Source organism: Mirounga angustirostris, unplaced genomic scaffold (assembly GCF_029215605.1).
Source record: "Mirounga angustirostris isolate CCGP_5_RB_7025 unplaced genomic scaffold, mMirAng1.0.hap1 SCAF_15, whole genome shotgun sequence".
Classification (NCBI taxonomy): domain Eukaryota; kingdom Metazoa; phylum Chordata; class Mammalia; order Carnivora; family Phocidae; genus Mirounga; species Mirounga angustirostris.
The window spans coordinates 93,509,935-93,530,267 of NW_026991723.1; the positions used below are offsets into that span (position 1 = coordinate 93,509,935).

Below are 20,333 nucleotides of genomic sequence, written 5' to 3' on the forward strand. Positions count from 1 at the left end.
ACCGTTGAGAAAATGAAAAGTCAAAGACTGAGAGACAAAATTAGCAATAAATATATCTGGCAAAAGACTTGTGTTCAGACTATATAAATAATCCCTCTGAATCAACAATAAAAGACAAACCACCAGTTAAACATGAGCGAGGAACGTGAATGCTACGAAACAAAGAGACTCAAGTGGCAGGGAAGCACATGACATCAACAGGCCCCAGGGAGAGGACCCCCTGCACACGCATTACAGCAATTCAGAATCCTGATAATACCAAGGGTTGGCAAAAACGTGGGAGCCTGAACATCAGACATCGTTGGCGGGGGGCACAGAGTGTAAAACGAGCCCCACCAGCAGGTACTTTCCCGAGAGGAAATAACAGCACACACAGATCTGTGCAAAGGACAGTCACAGCCATTTTCCCCATAATAGCTCAAGTGGCCAGGAGCAGGGTAAGCAGAGTGCGGCAGACGGCGGGACGCACTCCCCAGGACTGCTGATGTGGCCTAGCGCACGCGGACCGCCTCACTCGGAGGGCTGAGCGGCCAGACGCGAGCCCGCAAGGAGCAGAGCGAGGCAAGCGAGCGAGACACCTGCAAGAATATTCTCAGAGAAAGTCAGCATTACACTTGAGGAACAAAGAGAGAAAACCGTGGAAAAAGCATTCAGACATTAGAAATATTTTTTAAAGGTTTTTTTTTTTTTAAAGACTTCATTTGTCAGAGAGAGAGCACAAGCAGGGGCAGCAGGCAGAGGGAGAAGCAGACTCCCCTCTGAGCAGGGAGCCCCACGTGGGATTCGGTCCCAGGACCCCAGGATCCTGACCTGAGCCAAAGGCAGACGCTTAACCGACTGAGCCACCCAGGCGCCCCAGACATTAGAAATATTTTAGCAGAAGATCTATTTGAGAAAAATCACCTGGAAAGCAGAACAAAGAGAGATGGAAAACAAGGGAGAAGAAAGACAGGAGAGCTTGGGGGCCCATCTCGGATGGGTGACTGAGCGTCAGAAGCTCTAGGAACAGAGGACAGAGCCCAGGGTGGGGGAACATCATAGAACATTCCCCAGGGCTGAAGCTCATGATTTCCAAATTTGGAAGGGCCCCTGGAGCCCACCCAGTGTAGTGGATGGATGGACTGCTCCCAAGGCACATGGCCAAGTCCCTGCAGGCACAGGAACTAAGAAACCCTCCCACAGCTTTCAGAGGGAAAACAGGCCCCACTGGGCGTCCCAACAGGGACTCTGGAAGCTCAAAAGACAACGGCAGCAGCATCCCTTAGAAATTCTCAGGGAAAATTACTTCCAGCTTGGATTCCACACCCAAATCATCACTGAGGACATTTTCTGCTATGCAGCCTTTTAAAACTTTTACTTCCCAAGGGGCACCTGGGTGGCTCAGTCGTTGAGCGTCTGCCTTCGGCTCAGGTCATGATCCCAGGGTCCTGGGATCGAGCCCCACATCGGGCTCCCTGCTCAGCGGGATGCCTGCTTCTCCCTCTCCCACTCCCCCTGCTTGTGTTCCCTCTCTCGCTGTGTCTCTCTCTCTGTCAAATAAATAAAATCTTAAAACAAAAACGAAAACAAAAACTTTTACTTCCCAAACATCTTCTTTTAAGGAAATGTATACAGCAGGAACGCTACCCAAATCAGGAATGTGTCAGGAAAGAGGGAGGTGTGGAATCCAGAAAAGGAGCTGAACTTGGGAGGGACAAAGGCAGGTCCCAGGATGACAGTGAAGGGAGACTCCAAGACTGAGTCCCAGCAGCCAGACTGGGAAGCAACCAGCAGAGCCCAGGGGTGGTGGGAAGCCTGAGGGGGGGGTGTGTGGCTCCCACTCATGGTGAAGCAGAAGCTGCCCGGGATGGCGGCAAGCACAGACAGGAGGCGGACGCTCCAGGGGCGGTCTGGGCACTAATCCGTGACACCCAGGAAACAGCAAATGGCAGCTGCGAGGAAGGACACACAGCCACACGTGTGCAATGAGCCATGTTGTCCGAGGAAGAGACAGGGGGACAACCAGTGGGGCCAGTGTGGGAAGCATACTGGGACGTGAGTGGTGAGGAGGGAGATGGACTGAGAGACAGAAGACAGGGGATGGATGGATGGGCGGACAGACGGACGACAGACGATAGGCAGATGAAGGATGGATGGACAGATAAAAACCAAACAGATAGAATAGGAATGTTACTTGGAAACGCAGATGAGCAGAGAGCTGACAACACGCTGCAGGTGACGGTCCCTGGGATACCTCTGGACTTGGTGTCAGGGCAAGACGGGCAGAGGACTGCGAGGGGGTGGCCACATGGCTTTTAAACTAAGGACTGTTTTGAGTAAAACTAAATTTTCATTAACCATGCTGTTGAGCATGCCTACAAACCAGGTCCGAGTCTGGGCCACCTCACTGTCCTAGTCCCGCAGAAGGACCCTTGGCCTTGCCTTCGGTCTGTCGACATTAGGCAAGTCACCTGGTTCTCTGGACCCCCTGGCTCGGCTTTCAAGTACAAACCCAGGGCAAGGAGGGTCGCCTCAGACAAATGAGCACAGAGTTCATGCTGCACCACCAGGCCAGGCCACGTCCAGGGGCGATCAGGGGTGGGGGCTCTGTCCACCCACTGTCCTGTCAGTAAGGGCCTCAGGCCAGACTCCAGGCCTCCGAGGTTTCCAGGTGGGTAAGTGCAGAGAGCGGGCTCAGACATGCTCCTCCACACGCCCCTGATCCTTTCTAGACAAGAGGGCCTGGGTCCTTGGCCTCTAGGCTGGACCACATCTCTGACCATGATTCGGCAGGTATGAGCACAGGTCTGGCTCCACAGGCAGGAGACACCTTGGAGAGTGCCCCCTCCAAATGCCACGGCACTCCCAAGGGGCCTCAGTTCTTCCAAGCCCCTCCCTCCTCCTGCTCACTTTGAAAGCGATGCTCTTGGGACACTGGAGGTGCTGAGCCAGGCACCTGCTCCTGGGGAGAGAGGCGAGCACCAGCAGCAGGGCTGGGGGGCGGGTGGTTGTGCAAAGTGCTCAGGAGGCCCTGCCCAGGGACAGCCCTGAGCCTCACTTGGCCGGGGGGTGGGGGCGCGTGAGGGACTCCACCCCACAGTGCACCCCCCAGCCCAAGACCCAGCCCGAGTGCCCCATGCCCGCCCGCCCTCCCTCCCTCCGAGGGGCAGGGGTCCAGCGCGGACGTGGCAGTCCTGCTCTGCCCTCCCACAAGCATCTGGTTCGCCAGCAGAAGGCCTGGGTCTCATCACACCTCCTCATGGTGCACCCGGGCCCCACTTCTGCTCCAGGCACAGATCCCTCTTTAAGTTCAGGAGAAAGGTGGCAAGGGCCAGAGTGACAAACACGGGGTAGCGGTCATTTAAGGAACTCATTAGCCCACCGAACTCAAGAAAGCTGCTCTAGGTCTGCAAGCAGATGAGGCCAGCACTCCATAAAGTGTGTATTAAAACGGAAAGAAACTCACCCAGAGCCCAGTGGAAAGACTGGCAAAAGGTAAGAACAGAGTTTTCAGAAGAGGCACGAAAGGCTAACGGACAAGCAAACACCTCTAGCAAAGGGTATCAGAACAAGACACAAATCGTCTACTGCCCTGGCCACTGTTAAAACCTGGGACACGGGGCGCCTGGGTGGCTCAGTCGTTAAGCGTCTGCCTTCGGCTCAGGTCATGATCCCAGTGTCCTGGGATCGAGCCCCGCATCGGGCTCCCTGCCCGGCGGGAAGCCCGCTTCTCCCTCTCCCACTCCCCCTGCTCGTGTTCCCTCTCTCGCTGTGTCTCTCTCTGTCAAATAAATAAAATCTTTCAAAAAAATAAAAATAAAAAAACCTGGGACAGCCTATGGGGAGCACTGCTTGGCAAGGTGCACCCAGGTGCAGAAAACTGCTCGGCCACACGTGGGGCCGATCTACGGGGACTGTCCTAGGACAAGCTCAAAGGCCTCGTCCTCAGCACGCACGGGGTGGGGACTCACCTTGCCCCCCCTCCCCCAAGCACCAAGGCAATGGCGTTGCCAGTCAGCACCCGAGCAAGGCGGGAGAAGTCCGAGTGCCGGTCTGGGGGCCTCTGGAAGACTCGCTGGTACATTTCCACCTGAGAGAGGGGCCAGGAGACAGGGAGGCTGGGCCAAGTCCCACACACTGTGGCCTGACCGGGGCGGTTTCCTCTACTCGGGACCCAGAGCCCTCTCCAGGGCACAGCAGGGTCTGATCCTGACCCCGGCAGCACCCTGGTGCCCAGGCTTGCCCGGGAGGAAGCTCTTACAGGGCATGTGGGTGAGGGGGCAGTGTGGGCAGCTCGGCTGCACACCCAAAGGCCCAGAAGGACACCCCAGAGACCCCCAAGCGGAGGTTGCTCCAGGGCATGGCTATCAGGACACTGTCCACTGAGCTGCGGGGCCAGGCAGGCTGTGGCATGTGGGCAGCCTTTGGGGCGCCCAGCCCCCAAGCCCCAGGGCTGAGGAGGCTCCCCTCCTGGTGACCTCCCCCACCCCCCACCCCCCAACTCTCCCAGGCTCCCTGTGGAGGTACGTGCATGCCAGCATGTCTGTCAGGCTACAGGCCTCCCCTCTGCGACCCCAAAGACGGACACCTGCTGATGGACGGGGGCTACATCCATCTCCCAGGTACCGCTCCCAAAGATCAAGCTCAAGCACATGTGAGCTTACGGAGAGGCAAGCCCCCCTCATCAGCGCCCCAAGCAGCTCAGACTACAGAGACCCGAAGAGGGAACGTGAAGGAAATACACTGCTCAATCACAAAGCAAGTCAGGAAGGCTGTGTTCTGGAGGCCAGGAGTTCCCATGGGGCCGGCCCACCGCCCAGACCTCACCAGCTTGGGCATGCTTCTCCTGGAGAAGACGCGGCGGGGGCACCAGAGGTGCAGGTGGCCAGAGCACCAGCTCCGCATGTTCAGCCACTCGACGGTGCGGGAGGGTGCCGGCCCGTCCTCCCGATGCAGCAGGATCAGCTGCTTCTGGGCACGCACGGCTGTGCTCTCCAGCATCCGCTCCAGCTGCAGGAGAGCAGAGCCTGAGGGCTCAGGCAGGACAGAGCTGAAGGCCAGGGGTGAGCGGTCACAGAGACGCCACTCTGGACATTGCCCCACTGACCCGCCCCACACAGGCAGGAGGGTCAAGGGCAGGGCCTTGGCAGGCGGCAGCCCGGTCCTGTGAGCCCGCTCAGCTGTGTGTGTTCTGCCCTTGGGCTGTCGAGGCTGTGACCCCGGGGTCTGCCTGGCCATGTGCCTGCTTCACGCGGGGCTAGGGGAGAGTGGCCGCAGGGAGCGGTGGGGGTGCACAGGAGGGGAGGGGCCTCCTCCCCATCTGCTGCCCCCCCCACCTCGTGGGCACACACTGTGACCTTCTCAATGACGTATCTGCAAACACTCTCCCTTGCAGCAGAGGAACCTGCTTCAGAGATGGGTAATTTTTAGCTGCCCCAGGGTCAGAGAGAAGGAGGTGGGGAACGTAATGTGCACGGAAGGAATGGCCAGCCTACACTTCATACCCTTGAAGCTGGAAACAAAGTGGGCCGACGATGCAGCTTCACAGCTGAGAACAGACAGATGGTGGGGTATTCGCAAATAGGAAACTAAACAGTCATAAAAACGAGTGGAACAATATGGATAAAGCTTAAACACCTCAGTGTTGAGGAAAAAAGGACATTTCAGAGGGATATAAAATAGGACACTATTCTTATCGAATTTAGACCTGAAAAACAGTGCTGTGTACATTCATAGTAAAATAGAAAAGACGCAGCTTCACAAGAGGCCCCCTGGGGGCCGCTTCAGGGCACCTGCCCTGCTTTGTGCTGAAACCACCAGGGCTGAACTCAGCAAAATGTTCCCAAAGCAGGGCCGAGATCTGGGTGTTGGCTTCTATTATCTGTCTTTTCCTGCGTTCTTGAAATACTTCATTCAAAGGAAAAGACAGAGGAACAGAGGCGTGTGAAGAGTGGGCCCCGACCAGGACCTGCCCAGCCTGCAGCCTGCCCCACCACTACCCCCACGTCTGCCTTGCCCCAGCCGCTGCCAGCCCCTCGCGCCGAGGCCCCGCCAGCCCAGGCCCACCCCCAGGCCCGCCGGCTCACCTCGCCCACCGTGGGCTCCTGCTCGCCCAGGCCCACGATGAGGATGCAGTCAGCTTGCCGGATGCAGCGCTGGGTCCAAGGTGTTAGCGTGCTGTCCGCCTGGTAGAGCACGATCCGGTGGATGTCCTCCTGCTGCCCCAGCCAGCTGGACAGCCGGTACTCGTGGATACTGGAAGACACGTGGGGGGGCACAGATGCCAGGGCGTGGGCCTGGGGGTGGGCAGGCACGGGCACTGCGGACGGTGGGGGGATGCACAGACACAGGGGGCGTGGGGGATGCAGATGCCAGGCCATGCTTGGGCCGCCACAGCAGCAGGGAAGTGAGCAGGAAGCTGGGGTGGGCCAGGCTGCCCCACACGGAGGCCGCATACCTGTCCAGAGCGGCGGAGCCAAGGCGCTGTTTTATGTTGTCACTGGTCAGCAGCAGGATGGGGCCTGAAAACACAAACACTAACTACAGAAAACTGTCCTGACAGCCCAGCTCCCGGGACCAGCAGCCCCAGGGCCTGAAGACAAAACCTCAACAGGTGGTGGGGGGCTCTCTGAACCTCAGTCTCGTTGCCTGCACAGGAAGGATTCAAATTTTTGCAACACAGATTTGTGTGTGTGTGTGTCAGGAGCATGGGAAGCACAGCCTGTAAAATGCAAGATAATACAGAATTCCCCAAACCCAGATGATTCAATACATGGCATTGGTGTATTCACCCACGTGGAGACGCATATCTTTTCACATCTTGGGCGTCTGAAATCAGCGTGCATCTTTCCTCTATGATGCCTACGTGGACACAGCTGCCGCGGCCTGCCCAACCAGGAGTTCCAGCAGCAGAATCTGCAGAATGGTCACCAGGGGCTCACATGCACTGGAGGCTGCAGATGAGCACCCACAACCCTGGGCTGGAGAGGACCCAGAAGTCCTGAGGGCTTCCTTCTTGTACAGAGCTCTCCAAGAGCTTCCGCTGAAAGGTAAGACTAAGAAATCACTGCATCGTATTTTAACTAGCAGCATCTGCTTTCCTAGAGGCACACGAAATAGTGTGTGTCCTACGACGACCGTGCCCCCGCTGAGCTGTGGCATGCGTGTCTCGGACCTAAGTGGCAGGGGCTTGGGCTGAGGGGGCTCGTCCTGCTGGGGGCCTGCACTCCTGGCTACAAGCCCTAGCTGGTCATCAGTAGGGGTCCTACAGAGGGAGGGAGACCTCTTAGGGCTGGGCTGCATCACGGGCCTGCAAGGGCGGGCCCTGCTGGGCACCGCAGTGATGTGTCTTGGCCACCTCTCTTGGACATCCTACAGGGGGTGATGGGACTGGCAGGCTGTGTCTGGCTGCAGGAACCGTGAGGAGCCCAGCCCTCAGGCCCGCCAGGGACCCCAGGCTGGTCTCTACCTACCCCTGGGGCACGTCTCCCGTGTGGACACCCCTGCCTAGACTCGGGGGCGCTCTGAGGGGGCCCTCAGGGAAGCGTGGAGCCAGCAGAGGTGGTGCTCTGGGCTCCCATAGCCCCTGTGGAGCCAACCCTGTCCCTAGCAGGGCCTGCTGCAGGCCAGGGGTAAGCAGGTCCAGGGCAGGGAGGAGAAACAGGATGGCTCGCCCACACTTGGGGCATAGCTGACGCGGGCGTCCACTACCACTCCAACCTGCTCTGGCCTGGCTCCCGGACAGTCCTTCCCAAGCACTGGAAGCTGAGGAAGCAGAGCAGCACCTCCAAGTGCCAGGAGAAAAGGGCCACCAGCCTCGACTCTCCCTCCAGGAGGGAGAGCAACCTGCACAAGGGCACTGGGCCGCGGGCAACGATGCCAGCGCGGCAGTGGGCCAAGTTCAGTCTGGCGAAAGGAGGGTCGGAGCCGCTGAGGAACCCTACAGGCATCATCGCCAGAAGCAATGGCAACGGACTGTGAGCTGAAAAGGAAAGGTAAAACCGCAAAGCGTTTAGAAGAACATCTTCATGCTTGGGGGCAGCACGCAATTCCTTCAGGAACATACAAAAGCAGTAGTGGTGGAAGAAAAAAATTGACAAATTGGCCTGAATTAGAACGGAGAACTGCTGTTTTCAAAAGACGTCATCAAAAGAACACAAAATCAAACCACAGAGAGAGAAAGACACGTGCGGTCTTGGCACCCAAACAAGGGACTGTGTCCGGGTCACATAAGAACTGTGCCCACCACCAAGGGGAAGACAGCAACCCAACAGAAAGATGCTGGGCCACCTGGCGGGCACCTACAGAAAGGGCACTCTGGTGGCCAACGAACAAACTAACTTCTTAGTCACGGGGCCACAAGGAGAGGCCACCACACACTCACCACGATGCGCAGAGACAAGACTCACCACCCAGAGAAGCGGACCACACACTCTTCCCGGGGGCGCCCGGCTGGCTCCGTCCATGGAGCGTGCGACGCTTGATCTCGGGGTCGTAAGTTTGAGCCCCATCACGGGCACAGAACTTACTTCAACAACAACAACAACAACATCCTCTAGGACAGATTATATGTTAGGCCACAAAACCAGTCTTAGTAAGCTTTAAGACTGAAATCACAGAAGTATCATTTCTGGCCACAGTGGTGTGAAACTAGAAATCGGTAACAGGAGAACCAGAAAATTCACAAATGTGTGGAAATTAAACACCACCCTCCTGAACTACCCGCAGGTCAAAGGAGAAACCCAGAGCCCAGCCGAAACACAAACACAGCATCCCAAACGCAGGGAGGGAGCAGTTGGCTGTGGAGAGAGGAGCCCAGAGCTACCAACGTGCTTGGAAGAAAGAAGAAAGATCTCAAACCAAGGACCTAGCTTTATTTATTTATTTAAATAATTTATAGACTTTATTTTTATTTAGGTCTATGGAAAAGTTGGGCAGAAAGTACACAGAGTTCCCGTATACATCCTCCTCTCCCCTACCTCCACCAGTCCGTTCCCGGTTACCAGCAACTTGCATTAATGTGGTACGTTGTTACAGTCCATGAGCCAATACGGACGCATTAGGATGAACTGAAGTCCAGCGTGCACATTAGGGTTCTTTATGTTGTACGCTGTATGGGTCTGGACAAACGCGGAATGACACATATCCACCACTGCCCTAAAAATCCTCCTCCATGCTCTCCCTTTTCATGCCTCCACCCCCCTGACTTCTGGAAACCGCTGATCTCTTTACCGTGTCCACAGTTTTGCCTTTTCCAGAATGCCAGAGAGTTGGAATCACACAGATTGGCTTCTCTCCTTTAGTAACATGCATTTAAGGTTCTTCCATGTCTTCAGTTTGCTAAGACTTTAAGTTTTTTTATGAAGGACCTAACTTTATACCTTGGGTAACTAGGAAAAGAACAGTAACTAAACCCAGAGCAAACAGAAGAAAGGAAATAATCGAGATTAGAACAGAGATAAATAAAATGGAGAACAGAAAAACAACAGAGAAAACCAATGAAACCAGAGGTTGGTTCTTTGAAAGAATCAACAAAACTGACAAACCTTAAGCTAGATGAATAAAGAAAAGAAGAGAGAAGACTCAAATTATTAAAATCAGAAATGATAGTGGGACATTATTGATCTTGCAGAAATAAAAAGGAGGGCACCTGGCTGGCTCAGTCAGCGGAGCGTGCGACTCTTGATTTCAGGGTTGTGAGTTCAAGCCCTATGTGGGGTGTAGAGATTACTTAAAAATAAAATCTTAAAAAAACAAAACAAAACCCAACTATTAATGGGAAGAAACTTCTTCAGTATATGAAAGGCCACACATAAAAACCTGAGCGGACATCACAGTGGTGCAAGACTGAGAGCTCTCCCCTAAGATCAGGAACAAGGAGAGGACGGCCACCCTTACTACCTCTATCTGACAGTGTGCTGGGAGTCCCAGCCAGAGCACTTAGGCAAAAGAAAGAAAGAAAGAAAGAAAAGATATAAAAGGCGTCAAAACTGGAAAAGAAAAAGTAACATCTCTGCTTGCAGATGATATGATCTTATATGTAGAGAACCCCAAAAAGCCCACAACTAATAAATGAAGTTGCAGGATATAAAAATAACACAGGGGGCGCCTGGGTGGCTCAGTCGTTAAGCGTCTGCCTTCGGCTCAGGTCGTGATCCCGGGGTCCTGGGATCAAGCCCCGCGTCGGGCTCCCTGCTCCGCGGGAAGCCTGCTTCTCCCTCTCACACTCCCCTTGCTTGTGTTCCCTCTCTCGCTGCCTCTCTCTCTGTCAAATAAATAAATAAAATCTTTAAAAAAAAAAAAAAATAACACAGAAGTCAGCTGTGTTCCTATACAGTGACCATAAACCATCAGAAAAAAAGGGGATTAAGAAAAATAATTTATAATAGCATCAAAAAGAGCAAAATATAAGGAATAAACTTAACCAAGGAGACAAAAGACTTGTACCCCGAAAACCACAAAACATTGCTGGAAGAGGTGAAAGAAGACCTAAGTATGTGGAAACGCGTCCCGTGTGCATGGGTTGGAAGACTGAACATTGTTGAAGCGCCTGGACCCCCAGGGCGAACCACAGAGTCAGTGCGATCCCTGTCAAAATCCCAATGCCATTTTTTACAGACACAGAAAAACCAATCCTGACATTCATACGGATCTCAGGCACCCTGAACAGCAAAAGAGTCTTGCAGAAGGACAGAGCTGGAGGCCTCACGCCTCCTGACTTCCAGACCTACTACAAAGCTACAGCAATCAACACAGCGCGGTGCCGACATGAAGAGAGAAGGGCCCAGAAACGGACCCTCACCGGTCTAAAATGGTTCTCGGCAGGGTGCCAAGATCATTCAGTGGGAGAGCGGTCGTTTCTCAATAAATGATGGTGGGAAAACTGAATATCCATAAGCAAGAAAATAAACCTCTACTAAACTTCACACCTTTTACAAAAATTAGCCCCAAAACAGATCATTAAGTTAAATGTAGACTGGAACCTGAGGGGGCGCCTGGAGGGCTTAGTCGGTCAAGTGTCTGACTCTTGATTTCTGCTCAGGTCTGATCTTGGGGTCGTGAGATCAAGCCGCACTGGGCGTGGAGCCTGACTGAGGTTCTCTCTCTCGCTCTCCCTTTGTCCCTCCCCACCTGCCACACGCACACATGTCCTCTCAAATAAATAAATCTTAAAAAAAAATGTAGGGCGCCTGGGTGGCTCAGTTGGTTAAGCGACTGCCTTCGGCTCTGGTCAGGGTCCCAGGCTCCTGGGATCGAGCCCCTCATCAGGCTCTCTGCTCGATGGGAAGCCTGCTTCTCCCTCTCCCGCTCCCCCTGCTTGTGTTCCTGCTCTCACTGTCTCTGTCTCTGTCAAATAAATAAATGGAATCTTTAAAAAAAAAAAAAAAAGTAGAACTTCAGGCCTTTTGAAAAAACATAGGAGAAAACCTAGGCCCTAGGGCTAGGTGCAGAGTTTTTAGAAATGCTACTGAAAGCGTGTTCCATAAAAGGAAAAAAATGGATAAAGTGGACTTCACCACAACTCAGAGTTCTGCCTGTGAAAGTGGACGGGGCGTCAGAGGGGCGGCTGCACCCCCAGCCCAGCCAAGAGCCCACGTCTGGAGGGTGTGAGGAATTCTCAAACCTCAACAGTAAGAAAACAGAGCAAAAGACAGGACGTCATGAACAGATATTTCACCAGAGAGGATGTGCAGATGGTAAAAAAGTACGGGGAGAGACATTTGGCATCGTGAACCATCAGAGAAACCAAGACGGAGCCAGGAGCTGCTCTCACTGCCCATCCAACAGAGCAGCAGAAACGGGGCGCCTGGGTGGCGCAGTTGGCTGAGCGCCCGACTCTTGACCTTGGCTCAGGTCACGAACTCAGGGCCGTGAGTTCAAGCCCCACACTGGGTGACACGCTGGGCGTGGAGCCTGCTAAAAAAAAATAACAGCAGAAATAAAAACCAGTAACAGCTCTGAGGGCTGGCGAGGACAAGCAGGGGCGGGGCGGCGGGAGCGTGCAGGGGTGCAGCCCTCTAGAAGGACTGCACACACGCTGACCACACTCACCCCGTGCCTAGACGTCGATCCGGACAAAGGGAAACTTCGGTGCGCACAAAAGCCTTCACACAAGAAGTCACAGAGCCTCACTGCTCCACGGTGAAAGGGCACCGCCCGAGCCAACGCCTGTGTCCAGAGGTCACCTGTGCATGACTCCATCTTTAGGGTATTCTCAGAACAGGCTCCGGGTTACGAGCTGCAGGGGCGGCGGGGGCAGGAACCTGCCCGGGAGTCAGGGTGCGCAGAGCCCACATCGACGCAGGTGACGTCTGCAGGCCTACAGACTGCACCAGTGACCTTCCTGACCTTGACAGGGTGCTACCGTGTCGTCACCCGGGGGAAGGGTACATGATCCTCTCTTTACTGTTCTTGCAACTTCCTGTAAATCTGTAACTATTACAAAATAAAGTTTTTTTAAAAAACGGAATAAGCTTTTGTGAAAGCAGCACATCTCTGCTGTAGGACTTGGGGACGCTTTGCGTGCCCTGGACAGTGTGAGCGCCGCCAACAGGAGACGAACAGGACCCCCCCAGCTGGGCTGTCTGTTACAGCGAGTGCCTGCTGTGTTTCAGAGTTTTGTTTTGTTTTGTTATTTTACTTATTATTATGTTCTGTCACCACACAGTACATCATTAGTTTCTGCTCCATGACTGTCTGCGTGTAACACCCAGTGCTCCACGCAGAACGTGCCCTCCTTAATGCCCATCACCAGGCTAACCCATCCCCCCACCACCCTGGAATTTTGTTTTGAGATTAAGTTTTAAGGACCTAGAGCAGTATCTTCCAATTTTATAGATCATTTTTATTTGGTATTTATTTAATGCTTTCTATTGTCAAATGTCTACATCAGGCAGGGTATTAACATACACACTCTTCTCACAGATCCCGTTTCAGGACAGTAATAGAACACTCACTGTATTTATTATGCCATTTTAAAAAATACAACCCCTGAAATTTTCAGTATAACCACATCACAGAAAGTTGATCTACTATTATTATGGTCACTCAGTTATATAAAAACTTATAAATAAATAAAGTATTAAGAATACAGAACACTTTGGGGCTCGTGGGTGGCTCAGTTGGTTGAGCATCTGACTCTTGATTTCGGCTCAGGTCATGATCTCGGGGTCGTGGGATCGAGCCCCGTGTCGGGCTCCACAGTCTGCGTGGAGCCTGCTGGAGATTCTCTCTCTCCCTCCGCCTCTGCCCCCGCTCCCTCTCTCAAATAAACAAAACTTAAAAAAAAAAGGAATACAGACACTTTATGATTTGGGGAATTCCTAAGAGCTCAGGAATTTCTATTCCTTATTCTCAAATTCCAACGTTTAACGGCTGTCAGGAATTTGGAAATACTACCCAAGCACCCTGACCCCAACCGAGGGCGTTTTCCACACGGTCAGTCAGCTCCTGCAGCCACTGCAGTGTCCCCTCCGGGTAGAAGGCGGGATCCCCGAGCCACAGGTGCAGGGAGGCCCAGCCAGGCGCCCACAAGACCGTGTTTGCCATCAAGACTGTCAGGACGCCAGGCAGATGCCCTCCTGCCCCCGGCAGCCCTCTCCCCAGCATCCACAAGGCTTAGCTGTGAAGGTGACAGTAACTGCCCTTGCAGAAGGAACCAGAAGGACCACGAGGCAAGAGGAGGAGGGCTCCCGGGCGCCTGGGTGGCTCAGTCGGTTAAGCGACTGCCTTCGGCTCGGGTCATGATCCTGGAGTCCGGGGATCGAGTCCCGCGCATCGGGCTCTCTGCTCGGCGGGGAGTCTGCTTCTCCCTCTGACCCTCCCCCTGCTTGTGTTCCCTCTCTCGCTGTGTCTCTCTCTGTCAAATAAATAAAATCTTTTAAAAAAATAATAAAAATAGGGCGCCTGGGTGGCTCAGTTGGTTGAGCGGCCACCTTTGGCTCAGGTCATGATCCTGGAGTCCCGGGATCGAGCCCCGCATCGGGCTCCCTGCTCGATGGGGAGTCTGCTTCTCCCTCTGACCCTCCCGACCCTCCCCCCTCTCATGCTCTCTGTCTCTCATTCTCTCTCTCTCAAATAAATAAATAAAATCTTTAAAAAAAAAAAAAAAAGAGGAGGAGGGCTCCCGAGGACCCTGGTGGCCTTGGGCAGGACTTACCGATGGCACTGAGGGCGTGCTTGAGCTCCAGGGCAAAGGCGGTGAGGGGCACATCCTCGGACACAGGCATGACAGCCACCGTGGAGAGGTTGCTGGCGGGGTTCCCCGAGTCCCACTTGCTGCCTGTGGTGTGCAGCCCAAACTGGTGACCTGCGGAGCACAGGGTCGTGCGTCGGCCTAAGAGGCTGGGCTGCGGCTGACAGCCTCTGAGTGTCTCCGATTGTTTCTCGAGGGCACCAGGACACAAGGGCCTGGGAGAGAGGAAGGGGCCCCAGGGCCTGCTCCAGGCCTCCATAACCAAAGCGTCTCGTGCCCACCCACCGGACCACCCTGCCTTTCCCACACTGTGAACACCGTGCAGTTCACACACTCCAGGACTCAGGCCCCACTGATGAGAGGCACAGCGTACAGAAAAGACCCTGAGACCCAGAGAACCCTCGGAGGTCCGGCCTGCCTCCTGCCGTGTTTCCACCACGCACTGTAGAAACAGTGAGAGCGACCTGCGGGGCGCAGCAGCCTGAACCTCTGAACAACAGTGCAGTGAGTGCCTCCTGTCCCTGAGACCATGGCTCTGTCCTCTAGATGTGAGGCCCAGGAAACTCAGGGCCTCCCTGGGGCCCCCCCAGCCGCAGGGAAGGAGGCAGCAGGCCCGCCGACCCACAGAGTCATTAGTTGGAGGGTCCCTGGGACTTTATTTCCAACCGTGGTCATTTCTTGGCCAGGAGCAACTCCTATTTTCACGGAAGAGGCGGTGAGGGGTGGGGGGCAGCCTCACCCTCCTGCTGGCCACATCCCAGGTGGACTCCGGTCTCCTGCAACCTGCACGCCAAGCGCTCTCTTCCCGGCTCCCCGACTGCCCGCTGCCCCGGCCTGCTCCGTGCTGCTTGCCTGGCCCAGCCAGCCGGCTGCCAAGCCCCCGCCTCCCACGCAGACCCTCCCGACCTCTGCAGCGCAGGCACCGGCCACACCGGAAGGGCCGAGCTCCTCCAAGACAGCGTCCGTTTCTGAGTCTGCTCATCTCACCCTGGGTGAGGAACAGCAGTTCTTGAGTCCCAGGTGTGTCCCTGCATGGCCTGACCCAGAAACCAGAGGGGACGCAGGACAGCAGAGAGAGGAGGCAGCCCAGGGCTGGTCTGGGGCAGGGAAAGAAAAGGCCACGAGCTGGTCACGGGGTGCACACAGGGTGGCAGAGGGGCCTCTTTGCAGCAGTTTTCCCACAGCTTCTCCTCTGGGAAGCCCCCTCCTCTGTCTTTTCTAGCGACCTCTGATGTCAGAACCCTCCGTTGGAGGCAGAACCAAAGGGGACTCTCTTGCTAGCTTTGCACAGCTCTCTCTTCGCCTTCACCAGAGGCACTGGGAGGTCCTGGTTCTGGCCAAGAGGGAGATAGGGCAGGCACATGCCACCCAGCTGCTGCTGACAGTTACAAGGGGGCTCAGAAGGGTGCAGAGAGGAGGGCAGACGGGACGGACCGGGGCCTCCACCCCCCGCAAGCACTCCACCAACACAGCGGTGCCCCCGCCCCTCCCCAGCTCCAGCCAGGCAGGCTCCACCCCTCCCAGCCCAGTGCTGCCTCCAGGGGTCCCTCCCAGGGCACCCAGCCTAAGCAGGCACTTGCCTGGGGCTGCAGACACAGTGGGGTGGAGCCCCCCAACTCTCCACACCCTGCACCGGAGCAGGGAAATCGCAGAGAAAAGAGGGACGGAGAAGGAATTCTCAAAACCTAGCATGAAGTCCTGGGCTCACCTCCGCGTGGCCCACCCATGACACCAGCCGGCCTCCACCCCGGCTCTGGGGAGCGCACAGTAGGGCAGACCAGAGTAATACTGCAAAGGCCTTGAGAACTAAACTAACGTTCAAACACAGTCAGGGCCAGGACATGTTCTGTGAATATGAGCACCCCGAAGGTCTGTTAAAACAGGAGATTTAAAAGAGAACCAGAGTCTCATGACATCATGCCTGAAACACAGGATATAATCCAAAATTACCAGCTGTACCAAAAGCCAAGAAAATCTCACTAGAACAACAGTGGAAAAAATGACAACAGGTCATAGAATTTGGAACTACTTGACAAGGACGGTGAAGCAGTGAAACAGCGATCATGACCAGTAAGACACGTACACAAATACAATGAACAGAGACCAGAGCCAACGACCCTGAAGACAGACCACAAGAAACTATTCAATCTGAACATCGGACGAAGGAAAAAACCAGCTGTGCCCAAAAGACCTCAGAGACAATAACAGAAGGTCTGGCATCTCTGTCACTGGATTTCCGGAAGAGGATAAAGAGGACAGAGCTGAAAGAATATTTGAAGAAATAAAGGCTGAAAACTCCCCAAGTTTGGTAAAAGACATCAATCTACAGATTCAAGAAGATGAGCATTTAGTCTCTAAAAACTAAGAACAAAGACAAAGACTTGAACGCAGCCAGAGAGAAAGCATGGAACAGCCGTGTGTGGGCCTCTCATCAGAAGCTGCAGAGGCCGGCGGCGGCGTGTTCCCCGCGGCGAAGGGCCCACTGGTGCAGCGTCCACGAGCAAGTCCTGGGGATGAAGTAAAACAGCCAGCCTCAGATGAAGGGAATTCAGAGAACAGGTAGCCAGCGGGCCACCGGGATGAAGAGTGGCAGAGCATAGGTGTTCTAGACGATTCTCCGCTCGCGCCTCCACAGCATGTTTGCTGGCTGCACGCAGACGTCCCCGTGCTGCGTGAGGGGCTCACTGAGCACAACCCCAGCTACGGGGGCCACTCGGAGTGATGGGGCCATGAGGAATGGGAGCTGCGATCCCACAGCAGCTGTGGAAAGTTCCCTATGAAGATGCACACTGGAACCACGACCGAGAAATATGAGCGGAATACTCAAAAAGGCTGAAGGAACTCCAGAGAGGGTGGGAAGAGGAACTGGAGAAAGGACGTGAGGGGAGGACAGGCACCAGTCCCAGCCCAGGAGAACTGCTCCACACAGAGGGTCTGCACACAAACCACACGAGGGGTCAGGTGGGGGCGCCCGGGGAGCTCAGGCGGTGGAGTGTCCGCCTTCGGCTCGGGCCGTGATCCCGGGGTCCTGGGACTGGTCAGTGGGGAGCCTGCTTCTCCTTCTCCCTCTGCCCCCCAGCTCTCTCTCTCTAATATATAAAATCTTAAAAAAACACACAAGTTGTCAGGTGGGATGACAAAAACACAACCCGACTATATGCCATCCACAAGAAACCCGCTTCGAACATAACCAATACCACATGCTGGGCCGTGCTTCCCACGTCCACCCCGGACCTCAGAGCGTGGCCTCGTTTGGAAACGGGTCTTTGCAGATGTAGTCAATCGAGATGAGCTGTGCCGGATTCGGGTGGCACTGGCACGCTTTGCTGCTCCATGGGGCACACCGGCCACCCCAGTGCCCGGGGCACTGCCAGGAGACACAGGGCCGCCCTCCCGCAGCTCGTGAGCCGGCATGGGGCACAGACCACACAGGAGGAGGAGGGAGCAGCGGGATGAGCCAGGGAATTGAAATGAAGTGGAAAAGGGAAACTGAGGGGTGCAGGGCTTGGAGTGGCCGGTGGGTGTGGGGCTCTGCTGAGGGGGTTCCGGCAGAGGGGACAGCAGGCCAAGGCAGGTGTGGGTGGTTCCCGCCGCTGCTGACCAGGACAGGGGGCCAGCGAGTATTTCACAGCGCACTTTCTCAGAATTAGAACCAGAAAAGAACACACAAGCTGACGGGGAAAGGCCCAGCACTGGAGAATCACCTGCTCTGCACAGGTCAGACGGCCGCCCACCAGTCCCCCCAGTGCCAGGTTTAAATCCACGCTCCACGGGGACCAGGGCTTCCCTCCCACACTGCCCACGCCCAGGCCTGTAGCAGCCATGGGGCAGGTGGGGCCTCTGGGCCAGGAGGGCAGGACTCCCCAGGACACACCTGTCGCAGTTCCCTGCTGGAGGCTGCCCAAAATCTTCTCACCCAAGAGATGAATCAGCCGCGTCACAACCTGGGGGCAGAGAAAGAAAGGAGGCCACACATTTGAACCAAGAAGAGAAGCACCCTGGATCCACATTTTCAAAACCACCATGTCTGTAAACCCCTCTGGGCTGAGGGCAGTGGGGTGGTGGCAGGCTGGTCACTGGGCGGGGGGCCCCAACTCTATGGGATGAGGGGCTGCCCCACAGAGAGCTCGCCAGGGGCCAGCAGGTGTGAGGGGCACATGTCCTGTGACCTGGCGCCCGAGCCAGGGTCTCTTTTTACTTCCAGGGCAGGGAGGCACCAAGGGAAGACACGACCACCCCTCCAGACTGCCTTCTCCAAATTCCGAGTTCACCTTTCCCAAGATGCAGAGCAAGAAAGCCCTGAACTGCGGGAACCTCACATTCCTTGTACTTGCTCCTACCTGTCCCGAGACTCTTCACTGGTTTTATTATTCATTTATTTATGATTTTTATTTATTTATTTGAGATAGCGAGAGAGCACAAGCAGGGAGAGAGGCAGAGGGAGAAGCAGGCCTCCCGCGGAGCAGGGAGCCCGATGTGGGGCTCGATCCCAGGACCCCGGGATCATGACCTGAGTCGAAGGCAGACGCCCAACGACGGAGCCACCCAGGCGCCCTCCTCACTGGTTTTAAACACCACTTGGGACATTGCTCGTCTTGTGGGATGAGCCAGGCAGGCTTCACTCGCTGGGTCCCTGCATCCCCCTCCTGCCTCCTGGCAGTGCCCAAGTCACCTGTCCCAAGGCCCTTATCCCCACGTGCTGGTCCACACGGACACTTCCTTTAAAACGTGCAAACTGCCTGCTCCAGGTCTCTCCAATCTGCACCTTACTCTAGTACTTAGAAGGATGCAGGCCGGTGCCTGATAATCCTGAGTTCACGGTCTGGACGTCCCGCTTCCGGAAGGCAGCCCCAACAGGAGCGCTTACCTGTGGGTACCTGCGCTTGATGGATGTCAGGGCACCTGTCGGAAGCTTGGCCAGCTCGGAGTCCCGAACAGCATGCACTGTCGTCGCCCTGGCCTGGTGGGTGAGCGTCTCCACCTGAAGAAGAGAGGCTGGGGAGGCGCGGCCATACCGCTCACGCCCTCCAGCCCTGCAGACCCAACCAGAGGGCAGAGCACATGGCCGCCCTTCTGGAACATGGCACACGGGGGACACAGGAAGAAAAGTGGCTAGTCCAGCCACGTCCGTGCTGTTGGAGGAGCATCAGTGAGGGCTCGCCAGAGGGCGCGCTGCCGGCAGCGCTGGGACCTGGGGTCAGGCACCCGGAGGACACCACCTAGCCGGGGCCTCGTCCTACGTGAGTCTCCGAGGAACTACCTTGGGGTATGTCTTCCTGGCAGGGGCGGAGGGGCTGCCCCAGGTGCCGCCCTGTGCAGCTCTGCCTGGAGACTTTCAGAAGTGACTGTGCCACACAAGTCAGCCCCCCAGGAAAGGCGTGCCCCAGACCAGGCGGGTAGGGGCCCTCCTCAGGCCACTTCCATGGGCCAGAAGCCACCCTGGGGCAGAGCATGGTGAGGAGGGAGCCCGGCCCTACCACACCAATGAGGTCTCCGCGGCCATACTCCCCCGCCAGGCGCTTTTTGCCGTCATCCTTCCGGATCACCGAGCGCAGCCGGCCACTGAGGACGATGTAGGTGCAGTCTGACTTGTCCCCCTGCCTGCGCGGACAGAGGCTGTTGGGAGCGGAGGGGCAAGGCCAGGAAGCCCTCCCCACTTTGAGGTGGGGGAAAAAAAAAAGAATGCAATCTTCTCACTGTATTTTTTTGTTTCGGAAAATACAGTTACTTTCCATTAAAAAATAAATATGCCAGGGGCCCCTGGGTGGCTCAGTTAAACGTCTGCCTCTGGCTTGGGTCGTGATCCCGGGGTCCTGGGACCGAGCCCCGCGTTGGGCTCCCTGCTCGGGGGGAGCCTGCTTCTCCCTCTGCCCTGCCCCTCCCCCTGGCTCCTGCTCATGCGCTCGCAGACGCGCGCACTCTCTGTCAAAGAAATAAAATCTTTTAAAAGAAAGTGTTTTAAAATAAATAAAAATACATATGCTGATATATAAATGGCTTATTGTGATTTTTAAATAAACGATTAAATATTTAAAATGTCCTCAGCTTTAATTTTCCGCACCATGAAGATGCACAGCCGTGACTGCATCTGTGACACGGAGATCAGGCGCTCAGACGACACCCCAGGGGGACACTCGGCACGCGAGCACCTTCATCAAAG

At 55.5% G+C, this 20,333-nt stretch overlaps 1 protein-coding gene across 6 annotated transcripts in view; it reads right to left on the reverse strand.

Moving 5' to 3' along the window:
* Nucleotides 1–20,333, reverse strand: part of PNPLA7 (patatin like phospholipase domain containing 7) — a 64,559-nt gene that overhangs the window by 9,060 nt on the left and 35,166 nt on the right. For all 6 annotated transcript variants that reach the window (XM_045883610.3, XM_045883609.3, XM_045883611.3 and 3 more), the window contains 8 exons: nucleotides 19,651–19,774; nucleotides 19,041–19,154; nucleotides 18,048–18,117; nucleotides 14,138–14,287; nucleotides 6,437–6,500; nucleotides 6,066–6,234; nucleotides 4,807–4,989; nucleotides 3,951–4,069 (listed from right to left, as the gene is read on the reverse strand). In XM_045883610.3, coding sequence (XP_045739566.2) covers nucleotides 3,951–4,069; nucleotides 4,807–4,989; nucleotides 6,066–6,234; nucleotides 6,437–6,500; nucleotides 14,138–14,287; nucleotides 18,048–18,117; nucleotides 19,041–19,154; nucleotides 19,651–19,774 — 993 coding nt within the window. The remainder of the gene's footprint in view (nucleotides 1–3,950; nucleotides 4,070–4,806; nucleotides 4,990–6,065; nucleotides 6,235–6,436; nucleotides 6,501–14,137; nucleotides 14,288–18,047; nucleotides 18,118–19,040; nucleotides 19,155–19,650; nucleotides 19,775–20,333) is intronic.